Here is an 18295-nt window from a genome sequence, read left to right on the forward strand (position 1 = left end):
GCAGCGGTTGTCCTAAGGAAGACAGGACCCGGGAGGGTGTCTGTCCCAATACGCCTACTGGCCAGAGGCCCTTCCCCCACCCGGGCCTCCGGCCCCTAGTCCCCAGACCTGCCAGCCCCAAGGCCCCGGCGCGGGGCTGAAGACCTCAGCCTGGAGGGGGGCGCTGTGTCGGCCCCGCGGCGCCTGGCCCCGCCCCCGGCCCACCCCCGGCCCACCCCCGGCCCGCCCCCTCCGCGGCCCGCCTCGCCTTTGATGCGCCGCGCCCGGCCAATGGGCGCGCGGGGAGGCGCGGGCCGCGGCGGCGGGCTGGGGGCTCGGCGCGCCCGGGCGTCAGTCGGGCCGCGGCGACTGCGGCAGGAGCGCGTCCCGGCGCCGCCTCGGGCTCCGCTCGGCTCGGGGCTGCTCCGGGAGGAGAGCAAGGCTCGGCTCGGCTCGGCTCGGCGAGCCGCGGGCCCCGAGGGCCGGGCGCATGGCTTAGGGAAGCCCCCGCCCGCCGCGCCCCCAGCATGGGGAAACTTCACTCCAAGCCGGGTCAGTGTCCCCGCCCGCGCGCCGGCCCCCTGGCCCCGGCCGCCCTCGCCCCCGCGATTGCTAACTCTCTGCTTCTTCTTTCTTTCCGGCTCCCGCCGCCGCCGCCGCCGCGCGCGATGTGCCTGCAGCCGCCGTGTGCAAGCGCAGGGAGAGCCCGGAAGGTAGGGGCGCGCGGGGCACGGACCGGGGGGGATGGACGGGGAAGGACCGCGGACCGCGGCAGAATGGCCTAGCCCGCGGGATCTTATTACCAGGGCCACCCCCACCCCCAGCTCTGGCCACCAGTCCCACAGACCCGCTCCGGGAGCAGCCTTCGCGCCCCCTTTTCTGTCCCACCGACCCCCTCTTCGCCGTCCCGTGCTCTCTCTTCTGACTCCCCAACCCCTCCTTTTGCGGTCCCCGCCCTCCGCGCTTACTGCGCCCCCTCTTCAGACTCCTAAGCCCTTTCCCCAAAATCCTATACCCCTCTCTTTCCGGCCCTCAGCCCCTTCTCCCGAGATCTGGGCTCTTGCGCCCACTGCGCCCCTCTCCTGACCCTCAGTTTCCCTCTTCCCCTCATCCTGTGCTCACTGCACCCGTCCTCTGACCCTCACCCCTCTCCTCTGCAGTCCTGGCCTCTGGTGTTCTCTCTTTTGATCCCCAGACCCTTTCTCCGGGGTGCTGCTCCCCCTTACCGCTCCCCTCTGGGTCTCTGCTCCTGGGGCTTCGCTGAACCCCTTTTTCCCGATTACCTGCGTCCCTCTCTCGGATTGTGCCCCGGCACTCGACCCCCTCCTCGCCCCGCTGCCTCTACCGCGCCCACTCTTTCCCTCCTCTCTCGGGTAACTTTCGGCCCAGGGGCCAGATTCAGGGGCTTCGTGTCTTCCCCGCCCCAGGTGACAGCTTCGCTGTGAGCGCCGCCTGGGCTCGGAAAGGCATCGAGGAGTGGATCGGGAGGCAGCGCTGCCCCGGCGGCAGCTCTGGACCCCGACAGCTGCGGGCGGCGGGCACCGTTGGCAGAGGAACCCGGGTACGATCCCCTCCTACCTTTCAGCCCCAGAGACGGGTCTCCTTACCCACCCACCCCAACTTTTAGCACCCTCTTGGCACAGCTGCCCCTGCCCCACCAACATGACCCGGTACCCCTGTGTCTTGGGGAACCTTAGAGGTGGCTCAGGTGTCAGTCTGCTTTCCAGCTGGGGCTGTCTGGGGAGGGAAAGGTCCCAGGTGAGAAGGTGGTGCAGGTCCAGTCTCTGGGGAAGCTTGTGTGTGCTGGAGGGATTTGGGGGCCTGCTCTGACTTCTACCTTGTTTCTGCGGCCAGCATTCAAAGCTGGATTTGGAGGGGGGGGGTACTAGGAAGACAGGGAAGGCATTTAGGGGTGTCTGGGTGGAGGGCGAGACTATGCTGGCCTCCAAATGTGTTCCAAGTGTCTATGGCATTCATCAGTACCATCTGCCCAGGAACCCCAGTAGAAGAAGCTGTGGTCTGGGTAGCAGAGCTTGGGGGGCACAGAGACCTGGTAGACCCCTTCACTTGGCCCACAGGGAGAGAGAGGGTCTCCTGCTGCTGCAGCCAGGGCCCACCCTGAGCCTTCCCCCCAGTAGGTCGTGAGGTTGGAGTTGTTCCTGGGGGAGCAGTCGATGTGACAGGGGAGTGAGTGAGTCCAGCCCCAGCTCTTGGCCTGGGACTGGTGCTCACAGATGTCCTAGGAGCTCTGGAACTCTGCACGGGGCTTTCAGATGGTCTGCGTGGAACTCGAGCAAGCCAAGGATCAAAGGATGAATCAACTTTTTGATGTGACATTTAATTTTTTTTTTTTTTTTTTTAACTTAGAGGGGAACAAACTGAGTCTCAGGTCTGGTTAGTTCTTTGGTCTTGTCCATGGGCTAGGGAGGGGCCTGTGGAGTGTTCGGATGTGTGTGTGTGTGTGTGTGTATTGGGACGGTGGCACCTGGGCTGGTTACAGCTCAGTTGCAGGGGCCGGTGTTGGGAGGTGAGCCTGTGGATAAAGTCCACTCCTGTGCACGTACAGAACGATCTCTGCATCGGGGAGAAGCCCCCTTCCCCTCCTTCCACTGCCTCACTTAGCTGGGGGGCTTTCTCTTCTGCATTTTTCTTCATCTCTTGGCTGGGTTGGAATTGGAGCTGCTGTCCCCCAGGAAAGGTCAAAACTGGGTGGGTGGGGGGCACTGCAGGTGGGGCCCGTTAGCAATAGAACTACAAACTTCCCTTTCTTCTCCCACCATTTGTATTTTTTGATCTACTTATTTAAAGCCCAGTGAAAATGATCTGATTTAGCCACATGAACAAATGCGTTTGCAGCTCAAGACAGAGGCCAACGGAGTGGATTTCCATTAATCAAGTTTTGGGTTTTTTCAGCCTGTTTATTTTTACAAAGTATTCCTGCAGAATGACATTTATTTGCAGTCCCTTTTTTTTTTTTCCTTTCCTCAACTGCCAGGCAGTTTGCTCCATGCTTTAGGGGAAACTTGAAATACAGCGAGGGCTTACTTCAATTGACTTTTATCTTCAAAGCCATAACAAATGTTACCCGCATGTTTTTGGTGGGTCTCCTTGGCATCTAGTCCTGGAGGATGGGAGGGAGGAGGAAGGAAGGAGAGGAAAACAAAAGTCTGTCGTTTTTAATTAAATAGTAGTATTCCCAGCAAGAGGAATGTGAGCCAGTAAAAGTTGCCATTGGGGGAAATGAGGGAGGGTGGGGAGGGGGCCCAGCTTAAGTCTGTGGCTTTGGTGAAGTCATGGAATTTTGTTGCCTGGTTTCTTCCCCCAGCTGAGGGCAGCATGGGGTGGTGCTTGCCCCCTCCCTTCCTCGCCCCCTCTCTCAGAGAAACACTGAGGGGTCATTAATGTTTGTTCAAAGCACTTTTGAAGATGTGAGACACAGAGCCATCAGCGTGACATATGTTGCGTGGTGGAGGGCGGGCCCTGCCATCCAAGATATTAAGGGGAGGGACCCTCTGCTTCCTAGGGAGTTCTGCTTTGGTGACTGGGACCCGGACACCGGGGTTCCTACCAGCCCTAGCCCAGCCACCAAATCTGCAGGGGTAGAGATGGCGAGCCCACCCTGGGAAAGCTCAGGGGAAGCCCAGGGTGTGGGGCTGCATGGTGGGGGTGTGTGCACTGATTTCAGGTGGTACCTGGAGGAATGTTTGTTATCTTAATAGTCAAGCATTTCTGTTACCAGAAAAGATAGTAGCGAGGACCTCAAACCCATGATTTCACGGATATTATCACTTCGGATGAAGCTAAATTGAAAGAGAGTGTTGAAAGTGGATTCTGAGCAAAATATTAAGTACAAGTGGTCAAAATTGTGACTGTGGAAATGGAATGCCCGAAGTTTGGGAGACATGGAGAAGTAGTGAATGAGACAGCAGTGGGCAGCCTCCTGCCTGGTTTCATTTCCATGATTCCCAGCAGCTCAGAAAGGGTGGCTGCAGGGTCTTCCATTAGGTCACCAGGATGTAGGGTGTGGGCTCCAAAGTCTGCTGGATTCCGCGGGCTGGCAGAGGTCCCCCCACCAGACCCAGGCCTGGCGTATTGATGGTCTCTGTCTCCACTCCACCCGGCCTTTGAGTGGTTCATCCAATTAGCATTATTATTATTGCAATGAACCTATTTATTAAGTGCCTGTGTATGTCAAGCACTTTGCTGACACTGTTTTACTCTTCCTCATAGCCCTATCAAGGTGCCAGCCGGCTGATGTGGAATCGGTCTTTCTCTCTTTCTGGAGCACTTTCTAGAGAACAGGGGCCATGTATGGCAAAGCCCCATGCTAGAGCATCTGTCTGGAGGTGCCTCCCTTACTCGTTTCCAGAGAGGCGGCATGCTGACCAGCTGCTGAGTACTTCGGGAAGAGGCGGGTGGTGGGGCAGGCAGGAGCAGGAGGGGCCCCTGCTTGCCCTCCTCCTTCCTGCCCAGGGCTGAGTAGCTTAGTAAATGTTTAGGGTGGGTCCCAGTTGCTTGGAAGGTCCTAGGATGGGAGAGGGTAACCTTGCTGGCGCTAACCTAAGCCTGCCGTCCTGAGTACAAAAATCAATGAGGCCAGGCTCTGCCACCATAGCTTGTCACCTTGTCTATAAGCCATTTTACCTAAGCTCATCTACAAAATGGGTATAATAACATTCTCAGCCCTGGCGGGGTTATGTAGAGTGCAAAAGGGAGAAAGGTACCGGGAGGTTTGCTGAAGCACTGGTTGGGAGGGGAGATGGGAGCCCAGAGTATGAATCCAGAATTCCCCCCACCCCTGCCCTGCCTGCCGCTGTAGACACGCTTGGATGGACAGGGGCTCAGGGCGGGGCTTCAAGGCATCATGAGCTCGGAGGAGACAAATAATGAGAGACGGTGACAGGTCCAAGTACTATGAGAGAAGAACAACGAAGTGAATGATTTATATGCCAGACAACAGTGCACTGGACACTCAGATGTTTAAATAAGCCTAATGATCTCAAAGAGATAAAGAAGGAGAGGTGAACACGAAGCTGTTAACAGGCGGTTATAAGAGAACCCCAGTTGGGAATACCGGGTCTGGAAAGTGTAATATAATAAAATGGGTGAAATCGAAAAGCTAGGTAGAGGGATGGAACTGCGTAGCCGACACGGAGAGGCTGACGACAGAATGCCTGGACAAGCAGAACCTGGGTGCCCTGTGCTCCCGCGGGGGTGCATCTGCGTGCGCGGACGTGAATGTGTAGGACAAGGTTTAAGGCGATTCCCGCGCCCCCCCCCCCCGGGTTTGGCCCTTTTGTTCTTTTATGGCAGATCTGCCTTAAGAATCGGGTTGAGAGCTGCGGGGCCAGCAAGCCTGTTTGGGATTGAAGGTGGCCGCCAGGCGGGCTGGTAATTTGATTGGGGGGCACCTAGTGCCTTCTGATATTTGGGGAAGATTGGGAGGGCGCAGGCCGTGTCGGAGCCCGCGGGGCCATGCCGGGCTGGGTGAGGAGGGTGGAGGCTGGCTGTTGGCCCAGCTGCTGCCCCAGTTGCCGGATTCCAGGGGAATCACCCTTGAATGATACCAGTTGGCACAATTAAAAGGCCCCATGTCTTCACCATATGGAAAGCGTTAGGCCTCCTTACGTGGTTTCAAAGCTATGTGCCGGGAGGTAGACTTGACATTTGAGGTAAAGCATAAATTAAATATTTGGTGTTTTCAGAATTAAAGGATGATTTGCTTTGAGGCTGCTGGAGGCATCTGGGCCTCCACTTGCTGGCATCTTCAGGTTCTCCGTGGAGGCTCTCCTCTGCCCGTGGCACCCAGGACCAGCTCCTTTGCCCCACCTGGCAGCTTTCTTGACCCCGGGGGAGTTGGTGGGGAGAGACCGGGGAGGCCTGAGCTGGGCAAAGTGCCAGGTAGGGCTACTGGTTTGCAGTAGGGCTGGGTCCCTCAGGAGGGCCGGTGGTGGGCAAGGGTGTCATATTCTGAAGGCTTTAATGAATCTCTGTGATGTGGTCTCCAGGAGACTTTGAGGACCATCTCATCCCGCCTTGGAAACTTTTCTTCTTTTTGGAAAGAAGTTCCCCTGAGTCAGGCCCATGCGTGTTCTAGTCCCTGGAATTCAGGAACAGCCCCTGCACATTCGAGCTTCGTACAAACTGTAATAAACCCAGGGAGAGGCTGAACCAGGAAGCAAGCATGGCATGTCTCCCGGGGTCCTACAACTTGGGGGAATGATGCATCCCCTCACCCAGGGGGGATGGCCGACGTGAGGAGAGAGGGTGGGCCACGGAGGGGGAGAGAGGACCCCTGCTAGCACCGGGAGGCTCTGGTACCACCTGCAGGGTCCAGACTGCCCCTATGAGGGCTTAAAACAGCTGATGGAACATCAGCCATGAAAGAATCACTTTCTAAGGAATACATCTTCCTTGTGGTAACCCCAGGGCACATGCTGGGCACTCAGATGTGTTTGCTGAATGAATGAATGAATGAATGAAGATAGATTAGGCCACCATCCCTGCCTCATTCGCTCCCAGATACTCTTCCTCAGGCAGATGGAAGAGTGGGATTAGGCCTTTGCTTTATGAACAATAATGAATTGTTATTCATGAGAACTCCCTCGCTGGACCAGGCATCGAGGATACGGTGGTACATCAACGAGATGTGGTCCCTGCCCTCCCGTGGCTTCTAGTCTCATAAAGGAGACAAAGGAATGAGCACTTTAACAGGCGCATAAATGGACAGGGGCGCTCAGGAGAAGCTGCATGAAGGTGGCATTTAAGCAGAGACCTGAGAGGCCGTGAGGAAGAGGGTGTGGGAGGAGAAAGTTGGTATTTGTGCCTGGAATAGTTGTCGGAGGCCCCAGGCTCACCATTGTCCCTGGGACCTGGGTGCTGGCTGTTGGCTTGCACCCTCTGGGCCTGCAAAGCTCTCCTGGTGCTCAGGCTTTCTGAAGAGCCCTGCGCATGAGTGGCTCAGGCCACGTTCGAGCTCCCTGTCGTGGACAGGTGTGTGACGTTCAGGGACGGGATGGGTAGTCAGCACGCCGCCCCAGCCAGCAGCACGGCCCTTAGAGCTGATGACTGTGGAGTGTCATGGACTTGGGGACTTGGGGGCATTACTCCAGCTGTTTGGACGGATCGGTGGCCCCTGCTTCCCTGTGGGGAGAGGAGGGTCGGCCGGAGGCCCAGAAGCGCAGCTGTGGTGGGCTTGGATTGGTTGCTCAAGGGAGAAAGAGGCACCCCAGGGGTGAGGAGGTAAGAGGCAGCGACAAGCCAATCCCAGAGAACCGTTGTGAGCTTGTGCCTGAGGGAGGAGGGCCCCTTGCCTTGGCTTACCTGGTGTGTCTGAGAAAGGGGCCCTCTGGTGAAGGGGCCAGTGCCCTGGCCCACGAAGGGATCTGTCAGCACTGGCGAGCCAGGCACCCCACAGATCCCGGCTTGGGGGCTCTTGTAGCCTGCCTCCCTCCCAGGCTGTGGGTTCACAGTGTGCTTTGGTTTAGAAACTTTTGGAATTTTTAGGTCGCCTGTTGGATTCCAAAGCAGGCGCTTCCGGCTGCCTTCCTGACTTCCCTTTCTTTCTCACTCACACACGTTCTTTTTGTGGCTCTTGTCTCTCACATTCTTTCTCTTCCTCTCCCTCTCCCTCTCCCCACCCTCCCTTCCCCTCGCCTCCTCCCGCTCCCCCTCTCCCCGAGGAAGGAAAAAATTCAGACTCTCACAAACAAAATATCTACCATTCCATCTGAGGGAGAACTGAGGCAGGAGCCCAGAATATCCTGGAAGAAACGCCAGAGAGAGCTGAAGGCCTCAGTTGTTTAATCTGGAAGGCGGTCTTTGATGTCACCGTGCTCCGTTTATCCTGGGAGGCTGCCTGCTTCTTTACGGCTGGTTTCAGACTCTCTGCATGAAGAATGGCCGAGAGCCTTCAGGGGCTGCAGGAAAAGCCTGATCACTCCCCGAAGGGCAGGCCTGAGGACGCTGCCCCTCCTGCCAAGTCCAGGTGGGGTGGAGAACATTTTCCAAACCAGCGTTTCCAGAGACATAAGTAATTCTTTGATAACTTCCCGGGGAAGCAGAGGGCGCCGTTTACCCACGTGGGCAGCCATCACAGGGCTTTGTGAGGAAAGCTCACGTCCCTCGTCCGGTCGTCCCTAGCCCCAGAAAGGCGGCTCTGCCCACCTGGGTGTGCCCTGGGCATGCGTTTGTTTAGAGGAATCGGTCTGGGCTTCACTTTCCGTGCATGTTGAGCCACGTGGGTGGTGCCCTGTGTGCGTGGCCTTGTGTGTGGCTGATGCCTTTCAGGGGACCCAAGGGTCCTGGAGGGGGGCTTCACAGGGGTGTGACATTGCCTCCCTTCTCTGGGCCTCGGGTTTTCCAGCTGAGAAGTAGGATAAAATCATTTATTATAACTTAGCAACGATCAATGCATCTTATTCAAGCCCACAGATCGTCCTCCTTATCTGTACAATAGATACTGAACACCTGTTTTAGGCCAGGTATACATTCGCTCTGCCAGTAATGCATGGCACTTGTGTTCATGGAGTTTATACTCTGGTAGGAAAAGAGAAGTATCTTTAACAACAAGTGACACAATTTAAGTTGTGATACATACCTCAAAGGAGGAGTACTGGGGTGCTTGGAGAACATTGAATGGGGGTCAGACCTAATCTGGGTGGCTGTGCATTCCACAGATATTTGCATGTGCGTAAGATGGTGTGGAGACGATGAAGCATACGGCATAGTTCCCGCCTCACTGAACTTAGAGTTTAGCGGAACTGAACGTTCATCTTTGCCTCTCATTTGTTTTTCTTATCTTATTGCATTGGTTAGAATCTCCCATACTAGTTAATAACGGTTTGTTGTTTCTCTCGTTAAGAAGCTTTCTTCCAACCCCTGGCTTGCTAATGTGGTTGAAACCAGGAATAATTATTGAATGTTGTCAAATGCTGTTGGGGTATTGTCACCCTTTGCTACTATAACTATATGCATGATTTACAGCACGAGACGTCCTACTGTTCCACTTTCTTTGTATTCCTAAAGGGAATCCTTCTTCGCCATGAGACACTGCTGTTTTAGAATGTTGCTGTATTTGATTTGCTGATCTTTCGCTTTGGATTTTTAATCAATATTTATGTCCGATTGGCTCAGAGTTTGTGAAGATGGATACTGAACAATGAGGACAATGTTAGGGGAATGTTGGAGGACACTCTGGGGGCTCCGAGAGTCTGGAGCAGGGAGTGCCAACTGGCCTTGGGTCAGAGGTGGTCTTGGAGGAGCTGTGATTTCAGCCCAAAGGTGAATCGGGGAAGGGGTGGTGGGGAGCAAGGCAAGGGGAGGGGGCATGTAAGAGCAGTATGAGTGTCTGCCGGATGGGCCAGCAGTGTGGGAGAAAGCCCTGTAGTGAAGGGGACAGTTTGGTTGAGATGCTGATTGAAGTTCGTTTCACCGAGGAGGGGGTCACAGTCTGGGCCTGGGGGCCTTCTCAGCCATGTAAAGGACCTTGATCTTTGTCTAGAGGGAAGAGGAGTGGCAGACCCTGTGTGAGTGGCCACAGAGTGAGGGTAGAAGTGGGGGAGCTGTCATGCTTGGGAAGAAGGAATGTGGGGACAGGCTCTCAGTTGTAAAAATACTTTGGAGGATAAAGAAGAATCAAGTGACTGTATCTTCTGGGCTCAGTGAGAAATTCTGGAATGTGTGCATCAATCCAGGCTTGGCACTTGGCTCTTGGGGGTCATCAGGGGGGCCCTTGAGGAGGCCACCAGCAGGGGAAGGACCAGGAGAAGGAGAATAGGACAAAAGGCAGTATAGTGTGATGGTTAAAGAGCAAGGACTCTGGGGCCCGATATCCTGGGTTCGAATCCTGCCGGCACCGTTTTCTCACTGTGGGAACTTGGGCCTAGTGTCTAACCTTTGTGTCGGTGAGGGGCCTGGTAGGAAACCGGTGTACTCCAGACACTTTAAACTAACGGAAACTAACTTCTGAAGGGGTGGGAAGGGTTAATAGAACCTTCACGGGGTGTCGAGGCACCCAGGGCATGCTTGGCTCCTGGCAAAGGCAGGAAAGTGTTACTGTCCCAGGGCAGAAAGGGCAGGGGAGGAGACATTGGATATTTTAGATTTGGATCCCCGTAGGAACTGCAGCTAGGGAAGTGAAAAGGCCGGGCAGGAGCTCTAGATATGGAAGATGAACCGTAGTCAGAGACATGGTGCAGAAGGAGTCGGGGGTGGGGAGAAATCCCCCAACCTCTCTCCTTACATCCTCGGGTTTCCTGCCAGGACCTCCCATTGGCCAAAGCCGGAAGCCAGAGACCAGGAGGCTTCAGGAAATTGGTCTAAGGGGATCAGCTTCCCAGGGCACAGAGCAGCATAGAGGAGGGCGGGGAATGGTTGCAGGTGGGGAGAGCAATAGAAGAATCAACTCTGGGCCTCGGTTCCCTCATCTATAAAGTGGGGATAGTAATGGGACCTGCTTCACAAGGTGGCTGGGGGCACTCAAACTGTGAAATGGTTATAACTGCCTGGCACAGAAGTGCATGCTCAGTACAAGTGAGCTATTAAGGCTATAAAGCCGTAATAGACACAGGTTATGGAGATTTGGGGAGGACTTCCTGGAGGAGGTGGTGTGTGAAGAGGCTCTGAAGGATGGTCAGAGTATAAAGGGCCAGAGAAGTCATATGAACGAACACAGCCGGCTGGGAGACATGCAGGAGGAGTGGAGACTGGGGGCCCCTGGGGGCACACGTCCTGTCTCAAGGGGACAGTACCGCGGAGCCCCAGCCAATGGTTGCCATGTGGGAATGTGGCCCTGATGTTGCCCCATCTGATCATTAAGAGAATACAGCCATCTGGATTTTTATGTGAAATCATTTCTAATTAAAAAACAATTATCATCAACCAAATAACATTTTTAGAAAATAGTTTCTTTGGGTGGACCCAGGCAGCTTGATTTGGCCCATCGTGCCCTGGCTTGTGAGATGAGATTTTGGTGGGGGACGAGTGTGTTAGTGGTAATAGTACATACATGTGAGTAGGAACGCTGCCTCATGCTTTGCACGTGGTTTTTCTGTGTGTTGTTCCCCCCTGTTGCGTGGATGAGAGACGGGCTCAGCAGATGGAAGGGTCAGGCCCAGCTAGAGAGAGCCGGACTCAGGCTGCCTCGGGGCAGAGGGCACAGCCCCAGCGCAGGCGGGGGGTTGGGAAGCCGGGGACAGCATGTTACGGTCTGGCAGGACACTGTGGGAGGGGCAGGTGGGGCAGGCACGGAGAGATGTGGGTTGGGCCCCTTTGTGGGCAGCTCTCGTCCATACTTCAAGCTTGCATCTAGCGTCTCGCATTGGCTCTCTTAACTTCCGTTACACCTGTCTTCGGGTTTGGGCCGCATTGTGCTGAGGCCCGGTGCGCGCCGGGAGCAGGTGTCGGAGGCGTGACTTGCAGAATCAGACTTCCTGCGTCCAACTCCCGACTCCCAGCTTCACGTCTCCCCAGCTGCGGAGTGGGGGGGGGCTCATCTCTCATCCTCAGCTTCCACATCTGTGGAATGGGTAGAATCCTGGTTCTTGCTCATGGGGTCGTTCTAAGAATGAAATGAGTTCCCCTCGGCCAATCAGGGAGAGTAAAGCAGACGTCTCTGGTCTTACAGCTTGCTAATGATCGCCCAGATGTGTGCTAAAGGCATGAGGCTGTGGTGGAGAGTAGGGGGGGCTCGACTGTGGACTGGGGGTGACATTTAAGTTGCTGGGACCCAAGGAATAAATACCCGGGTGAGGAAAGGGTCATCTCAGACAGAGGGAAGTGCAAAGGCCGTGATCAGTGCAGAAAATCTTCAACCCCCTCCTGAGCATCTGACCCAGCACCAGATTCCAGTCTCTGAGAGGAGAGGACAGAAATGCATTTTCCAGCAGAGGGGGGTAGGTGGGGGTTGGGCGGGGGGGGCTGTTATATGTCACAACCCATCACGAGTCCTGGTCTGCCCACTGCAGGTGATTGGATTTTTTAATTGAAGTCTGCCCACTCTGGCTGCTCTCCTTTCTGGCTGGATGGGAGGTAGGGGGAGAATGCGTGGAGCTGATTGGCTGGCCTGCCGTGAGCTACCCGAGCCCCCTGGCCTTGAGGACTGACCTGGGGCCCCGGACAGGCCAGGGCAGAGCATAAAAGGGGCCCTGTTAGCAGGGCTGGCCTGGCTACCCTCCGGCCACAGGTGAGGGCTGGGGAAGACCAGAGCCTCCCACATGGGCTCAGGCCCAGGGATGTTTTTCTAATTCCAGAAGGCCACGCAAGCTGGCAGGGCCCCTCACACAGAGGCATGGGCCTGTGGTGGCTCCACTGAGCAGGTTTGGGGGTGCGCTTCGGGGTGCCATGGCCACGTCCCACCTGGCTTCCCCCTCTGTCGCAGGGCAGTTTTGGACCTCGACCCTTTTCTCATCTTTCCCCGGGTGATCTAGAGAGACTTCAGAAGCAAAAAGATGATGAAGAAAATGCTACAAGTTGTCTTTTCAATGGGCACTGGGGAGACGCCCTTGTTCCCCTGCCCTGGAAGTTCAAAGGAGCGCGGTGCCGCAGTCAATTTCGTTTGTGCCTCGTTTTTCAGTGTGCTATGGCTGCAGCCTCAATGTGGCTACTAAGTGTCCACCCTGTTCCACGCCGCACGCCGAGCCACCTGTGGCACACCAGGCCCTGAGCCACGCGTGGCCCATACCACTCAGCGCTCGCAGCACCGTTAGATTTTTAGTGCAGCTGGAGAAACTGAGGCGCTAAAGGAGTCTACCTGCTTGCCCAGAGTCGCTTGACTTGGAAGTGGAATCTTGCTCCATCAAGATTCAAATTCAGGTTAATCTGATTTTAGAGCTGTCTTTCATCATTATAGATGAGATTTTTTTCCCCCCTTCAATCATGTGTTATAATCCCATTCGTGGCTCATGAAATCAGTTTAGTGACCAGCATTAAAAAAAAAAAAAGAAATAGAATGAAAATGAGAGAGAACATTGCCTAAAATAAGAGGAAATATTACTTTGCCTGACTTTTTGCTTAGTTTATGGGCATGGATATTCATGTCTATAGGTAATAGATCAGTCTAGATCTATGGATATCTACCTACACATCTATACCCAAATCCATTTATATAGAGGCGCGTTCTAAAATGTAATTCTTACTGCGGTCGAGGTGTTGGAAAACACTGATGTGTGGTCACTGGTGCAGGCTCTGAGCCCGAATGCTTGGTTTCAAGCCCCAGCTCTGTCTCTCACTAGCTGCGTGACCTTGGGCAAGTTCCCTAACCTCTCTGTGCCAAAGTTTTCTTTCTTAACATCAGGGCCTTTTGGTTTGTTGACTCTTTGGTCACAAAGATTCTCCCAGGACGGCTGGGGGTGCTTTCTTGCCCACCTACTCCCTTTGCTTCGGGCATGAAGAGAATGAGGAGTCCTTTGTGGGTCCCCAAGTCCTCTCACTTGAGAATCAACCTCTAAGCAGCAGCTGCTCCTGGAAGAACACACGGCTGCATCTTTGGGGACTGGACAGAGTATTGCGCTGGGAGTCCTGAGCTGGGGGTGGCCCCAGCTTGGCTATTAGGTAGCTACCTTGACCTCTCGTGGCCTTCGCCTCTGCATTTCCAAATACACTGAAGAAAAGGCGGGTGTTTGGGTTCTCTTTTGCTGTGTAACACATTACTCCAAAATTTAGTGACTTAATCCTTTTACCATTTGCTGAACATTATGCAATTTGGGTTGGGCTTGGCAGGGGCAACTTGTCTGTGGCTCCGCGTGGCATAGCTGGGGTGGTCCAACAGTCAGGGGACAACAGTTCCACTTGGGCCCTATGTCTGGGGCCTTGGTCCTCTCCCATGCAGCCTCACCACATGGTTAGGTTGGGCTTCCTCCTAGTATGGTGGTCTCGGGGTAAGCTGACTCCCCACTTGGTGGCTGCCTTCCCGGGAGTGCCGAAGTGGAAACTGCCAGGCCTGGAATTGGCAATGCCACATTCCCTGTTAGAGCAGGTCACAAGTCGAGGCCGGGTTCAGGGGAAGGGACTACACGGGGGCATACATACTGGGAGGTGACATTTATTGGGGACCATTAAGGTAGTCTAGCAGACAGGATGATCTCTTGGAGAGAACCTGCCCAGAGCCTGAGTCGGAAAAAGGACTGCAAGGTGTCTGTGGGATCTGGGATCCTGGTGTGTATGGCTGGGTGTGGCAGGAGTTATCTTGGTGGGATGACAGCAGAGGCGGGACAGGCCTGGGTCATGAGGGGACCGGGGGAGCCTTGCATGGGAGCAGAGCACATACTTGAAAGAACATCCATGGCTACATTATTTGGAAGAATGAGAAATGTGTAACAACTCAAATATCCATCACTAGGAGACAGCTAACAAACAAGGGGTGGCCGTGTCACGGATCTCTCCGCGACTTGTGAAACCAGGGCGAGTGAGGGTGGGCAGCGGGCTGACGGGAAGGAGGCCCTGAAATGCTATTGAATGAGCAAAGCGAGAGCAAAACAGAAGTATAACGTGGTCCCATTTTTTTGCAGGATACAAAAGTCTATTCAGGCCTGTGTCTATATATTTGCAGGTGCACAGAGAAAGATCTGGAAGGATACACTGTCAAAGGCTGCTTCCCTGAGGATTGGAGTGGTGGGAGGTGGTGAGGAGAGAAGGAGTTTCACTTTTCACATTAGATGTTTCTACATTGTTTGACTTTTTTTTTTTTTTTTCTGTCCAACGAGCATGGATACTTTTGTATTTTTCAAAAAGCCCGTAGGTTTTAGAAGAGAATGAGGGATGAGAAGTGGATCGCGTGTGCAGGAGATCTATGGAGAGGCTTTGCTGGAGGGGGTGGAGGGAGAAGACAGTGGCCGGAGGGGGGGTGTGGGGTTGGGAAGGTCGTGGGGGTACAGCGAGGACCACCTGCATGAGAGCCTCCCGTGTGCTGTCTCAGACGCGGAGCCCTTGGGACCCCCCTCCACCTGGATGTTCTCTAATCGGAACCTCTCTGTATTGGGTGATGCCTGTCCTGCCTGGACCTTGTAGGAAAGGCAGTCGGGGAGGAGCCAGGCACAGTCCCTGACTCACGACCAGCTCAGTCAATGGTTCTGTCTTTTCGTGCATTTCCCTGTGGCTATGGCTTCTTAAACCTACAAGTGGGTTTCGATCTTTACTGCCGTTGTGGATATCTGGCCTTTCTTTCAAGACCTGCCAGGACCCTCGTTTTGTAACTGGAAGGAAGGAGAGGTTAAAAGGACCTCGAGATGAGCACTGTCCGGTAGAACTTTCTGTGATGATGACCATGCTTTGTGTCCGCACGGTCCAATAGGGGCATCGTTAGCCACCTGTGGCTGTTGAGCACTTGGGATGTGGCTTCTGTGACTGAGGACCTGAATTTTCAATATATTGTATTTAAATTCATTTAAATAGCCACATGCGGCTAGCCGCTCACTCTGGACCAATAGGCAAGATCCAGTGCTGCGGCCCATCGGGCTAACCCCCATCCTGAGGGGTCCAAAGGAGTTGTCTGCAGCAGGTGCTGGTGGAAAGAGGGCTCTGCCCCCGGAAAGCCCTGGTGAAACCCTTCTTGGGGTCTTTCCAGACCCTGCTCCTTGGACGCATGGTTTCCCTCCAGCTTGGAGGCCGGCAGCCCCACTGGCCACGGCCACATCTGTGAGGGGGAGGATCGTGGGGTCCTTCCAAGTGGGTGGCTTGGAACACCTTCTCCTGGTGTCACAAATCAGGCCTTCCTGGCCTCCTTAATCTCGGAGGGCTTGCTTGCGGTCATGCTTCTGGGGTTCTTGGGTGAGGACCCGTCCCCTTGGCTGTGGTGCGCGGAGCTGGGAGGCACAGCCCACTCCTGGCGCAATGCTGAGCAGGGCTGGCTTTTCTCCAGGAGGAAGAGCCAGAGCTTTGTAGTCTGCAAAGCCCTCCTCCCAGCCATTGGTCAGGCCTTTAATACTTACAGAAAGCTGGCCAGGGTCAGCACTCATACAATGGGGAAACTCTGCCGGACGGCAGTGTCCATGGGCCGGTTCTGCGGGGCTCACCGCTGGATCCCCGGGGCCTTTTGCACAGCTCGGCACGTGGCAGGTGCTCAAGGAACCATCGCCGAGTAACCGAGGCTCAGAGGGGCTAGCAGCTTGGTCCGTGGCACATGACCCCAGGGGGGCAGGAAGTCAGGTCCTGTCCCTCCACCTCCCCGCCTCCTTTCACAGAGCCATGCCTCTCTGAGCCCTCGAAGAAAGCCTCTGCTCACGTCTCCCCTGCCTTTTCGAAAGGGTCCTCGCCTTTCTCCTTTTCATAAATCAAGTTAATGCACATGGTGGAAAACAAAAATAAAGACATTCTAAATAGTACTCAAGGTTATATAATGAAAAGGAGGCTCCCGTGCCACCTCCGACGCTGACCTCCCAGCGCCCCTCTCCCTGGGTACCTGCTGTTTCCGGTTCCTCGACGTGCTTCCCGCCTTCCCGACCCTTACCCCCACCCAGACAGCAGAAGCCCCCTTGGCAACTAGGACTGGGGAGCATTGGTATTTGTAGGTTAATTGAAAAATGGTATTGGGGTGCGGAATCATGAAAAAGTGACAGAGATTTTGTGTTGCCGTCAGCTGAGTGTCAGAATCTGGTTCTACACCTTACTTTGTTAACAGTGCATTTTGGAAATCAGTCCATATCAGTACATTGAATCTTACTGCTCTTCGTGGCCTCAAGCCTTCCATTCCGAGGACTGACCATAATTTATTGCACCGATTCCCTGTGGTTGGGCAGCTGGCTGACTTAGGGGCTTGGGCCTGTAGTCTACCTAGATCACTGGTGTGCATTTCTGTAGCTACTTCTGCCCCCACACCCCTGCTCTGACACACCGTTCACCCCTATGTGATCTCTAGGGGCGGCTCTATTACTTTTCTGGCAAAGCCAGAGTTTCTCCCCTGGCCTGGTGTCTTCAGAATGCAGGAGGGCCGTGGGTTCAGGGTGGGTGTTGTGGTTAAGTAAATGTGACCTTTCTTGGTGTGGATTAGTCAGGATCCTGTGGGTTTGAAACCCATCCCCACTGTTTCATACAAAGGTGCATGATTGGCCTGTGTCACTGGAAAGTTCCGAGGGTGAATCAAATTCAGGGACGCTGGATCCCAGAGCTCCCTCTCTGTCCCAGGCCAGTGGTCTGTGCCTTTAGCTCTGTTTTCTTTGGGGTTGGCTTCATTTTCAGGCAGAGGCTCTCCCCATGTGGTGGCAGCTTGGCACCCAGGGGTCTGGGCTGCCATTCCCGGCTGGAAGAGAGTGGTTTAGCCAGAGCCCAAGCTGGGCTGCCATTGTTTTGACTTGGGTCACGTGCCTATCACAGAACCAATCGCTCGGCCTCTGATGGTCCTGGGTCAACATGGTCACCCTGGAGTGGGGCTGGGCTCAGTCCCAAACCTCAAGGGTGGAGGGGGACAGGGTGGGCAGTTCCCCAGAGAAAAAGCACCTGTGAGGAGACAGCTGCAGAATGCGCATTGGATGGAGGGGGCCAGCATCTGCGTCCTGCCTGGCCCTTGGAGTACAACTCGCTCACTGCAGCTCCTGTCAGCAGCTGGCAGGCGTGGGAGGGGACAGAGCGGCCGACAGTCAGCTGACTCTCTGGGGAGAACCACTCCTTGCCATTGGATCTTAGAAGAGCCCTGGTAATTTGTCACCTCCTCCATGCAGCCCACGTGGGTCACGGCCTTCCTTTCAAGCTCCTAGCTTCTAGTGATGACGAGCTTAACCTTCAAGGAGTAGATAGCAAGACCCTTTTGGGAGTCTGCTAAATCTGACGGCGTCATTCTCTTCAATAAATGCTCTCACACCTTTAACTCCAATTTCAGGGTGCCCGTAGCCTCCCAGTTAAGATCCTTTGCCTTATTCTGTATGGCTTATTTTTTTTAAAAAGATTTTATTTATTTATTTGACAGAGAGAGAGAGACAGCCAGCGAGAGAGGGAACACAAGCAGGGGGAGTGGGAGAGAAAGAAGCAGGCTCATAGCAGAGGAGCCTGATGTGGGGCTCGATCCCATAACACCGGGATCACGCCCTGAGCCGAAGGCAGACGCTTAACCGCTGTGCCACCCAGGCGCCCCGGCTTATTTTGTTTTTAACTTCCTTATTATTATTATTCTCATGTGGGTCTTCTCCTAATTCTAGGGGCCACAGAGCTTTGGATCTGGGTTTATAGGGAACTCTGTTGACTGTATTGACATTGGGTCTTAATTTCCTCACTTGTAAAATGAGAAAAAAGAAGTACCCACCTCTTGGAGTTGTTTCAAGGATTAAAGGAAATAATGCATGGAGCAACTTAAGGCTTAGCATGCAGTAAGCACTCAGTAAACATGCTC

At 54.6% G+C, this 18295-nt stretch overlaps 1 protein-coding gene across 1 annotated transcript in view; it reads left to right on the forward strand.

Annotated features, from left to right (window-relative positions):
• The first annotated feature begins 354 nt into the window (after positions 1 to 354).
• Positions 355 to 18295, forward strand: part of NKD1 (NKD inhibitor of WNT signaling pathway 1) — an 81667-nt gene continuing 63726 nt past the window's right edge. Inside the window, exons 1-3 of the mRNA XM_026494737.4 lie at positions 355 to 531; positions 660 to 692; positions 1407 to 1540. Of these exons, the coding sequence (XP_026350522.1) occupies positions 507 to 531; positions 660 to 692; positions 1407 to 1540 (192 nt within the window). The 5' untranslated portion in view covers positions 355 to 506. The remainder of the gene's footprint in view (positions 532 to 659; positions 693 to 1406; positions 1541 to 18295) is intronic.

Source organism: Ursus arctos, unplaced genomic scaffold (genome assembly GCF_023065955.2).
Source record: "Ursus arctos isolate Adak ecotype North America unplaced genomic scaffold, UrsArc2.0 scaffold_19, whole genome shotgun sequence".
Classification (NCBI taxonomy): Eukaryota; Metazoa; Chordata; class Mammalia; order Carnivora; family Ursidae; genus Ursus; species Ursus arctos.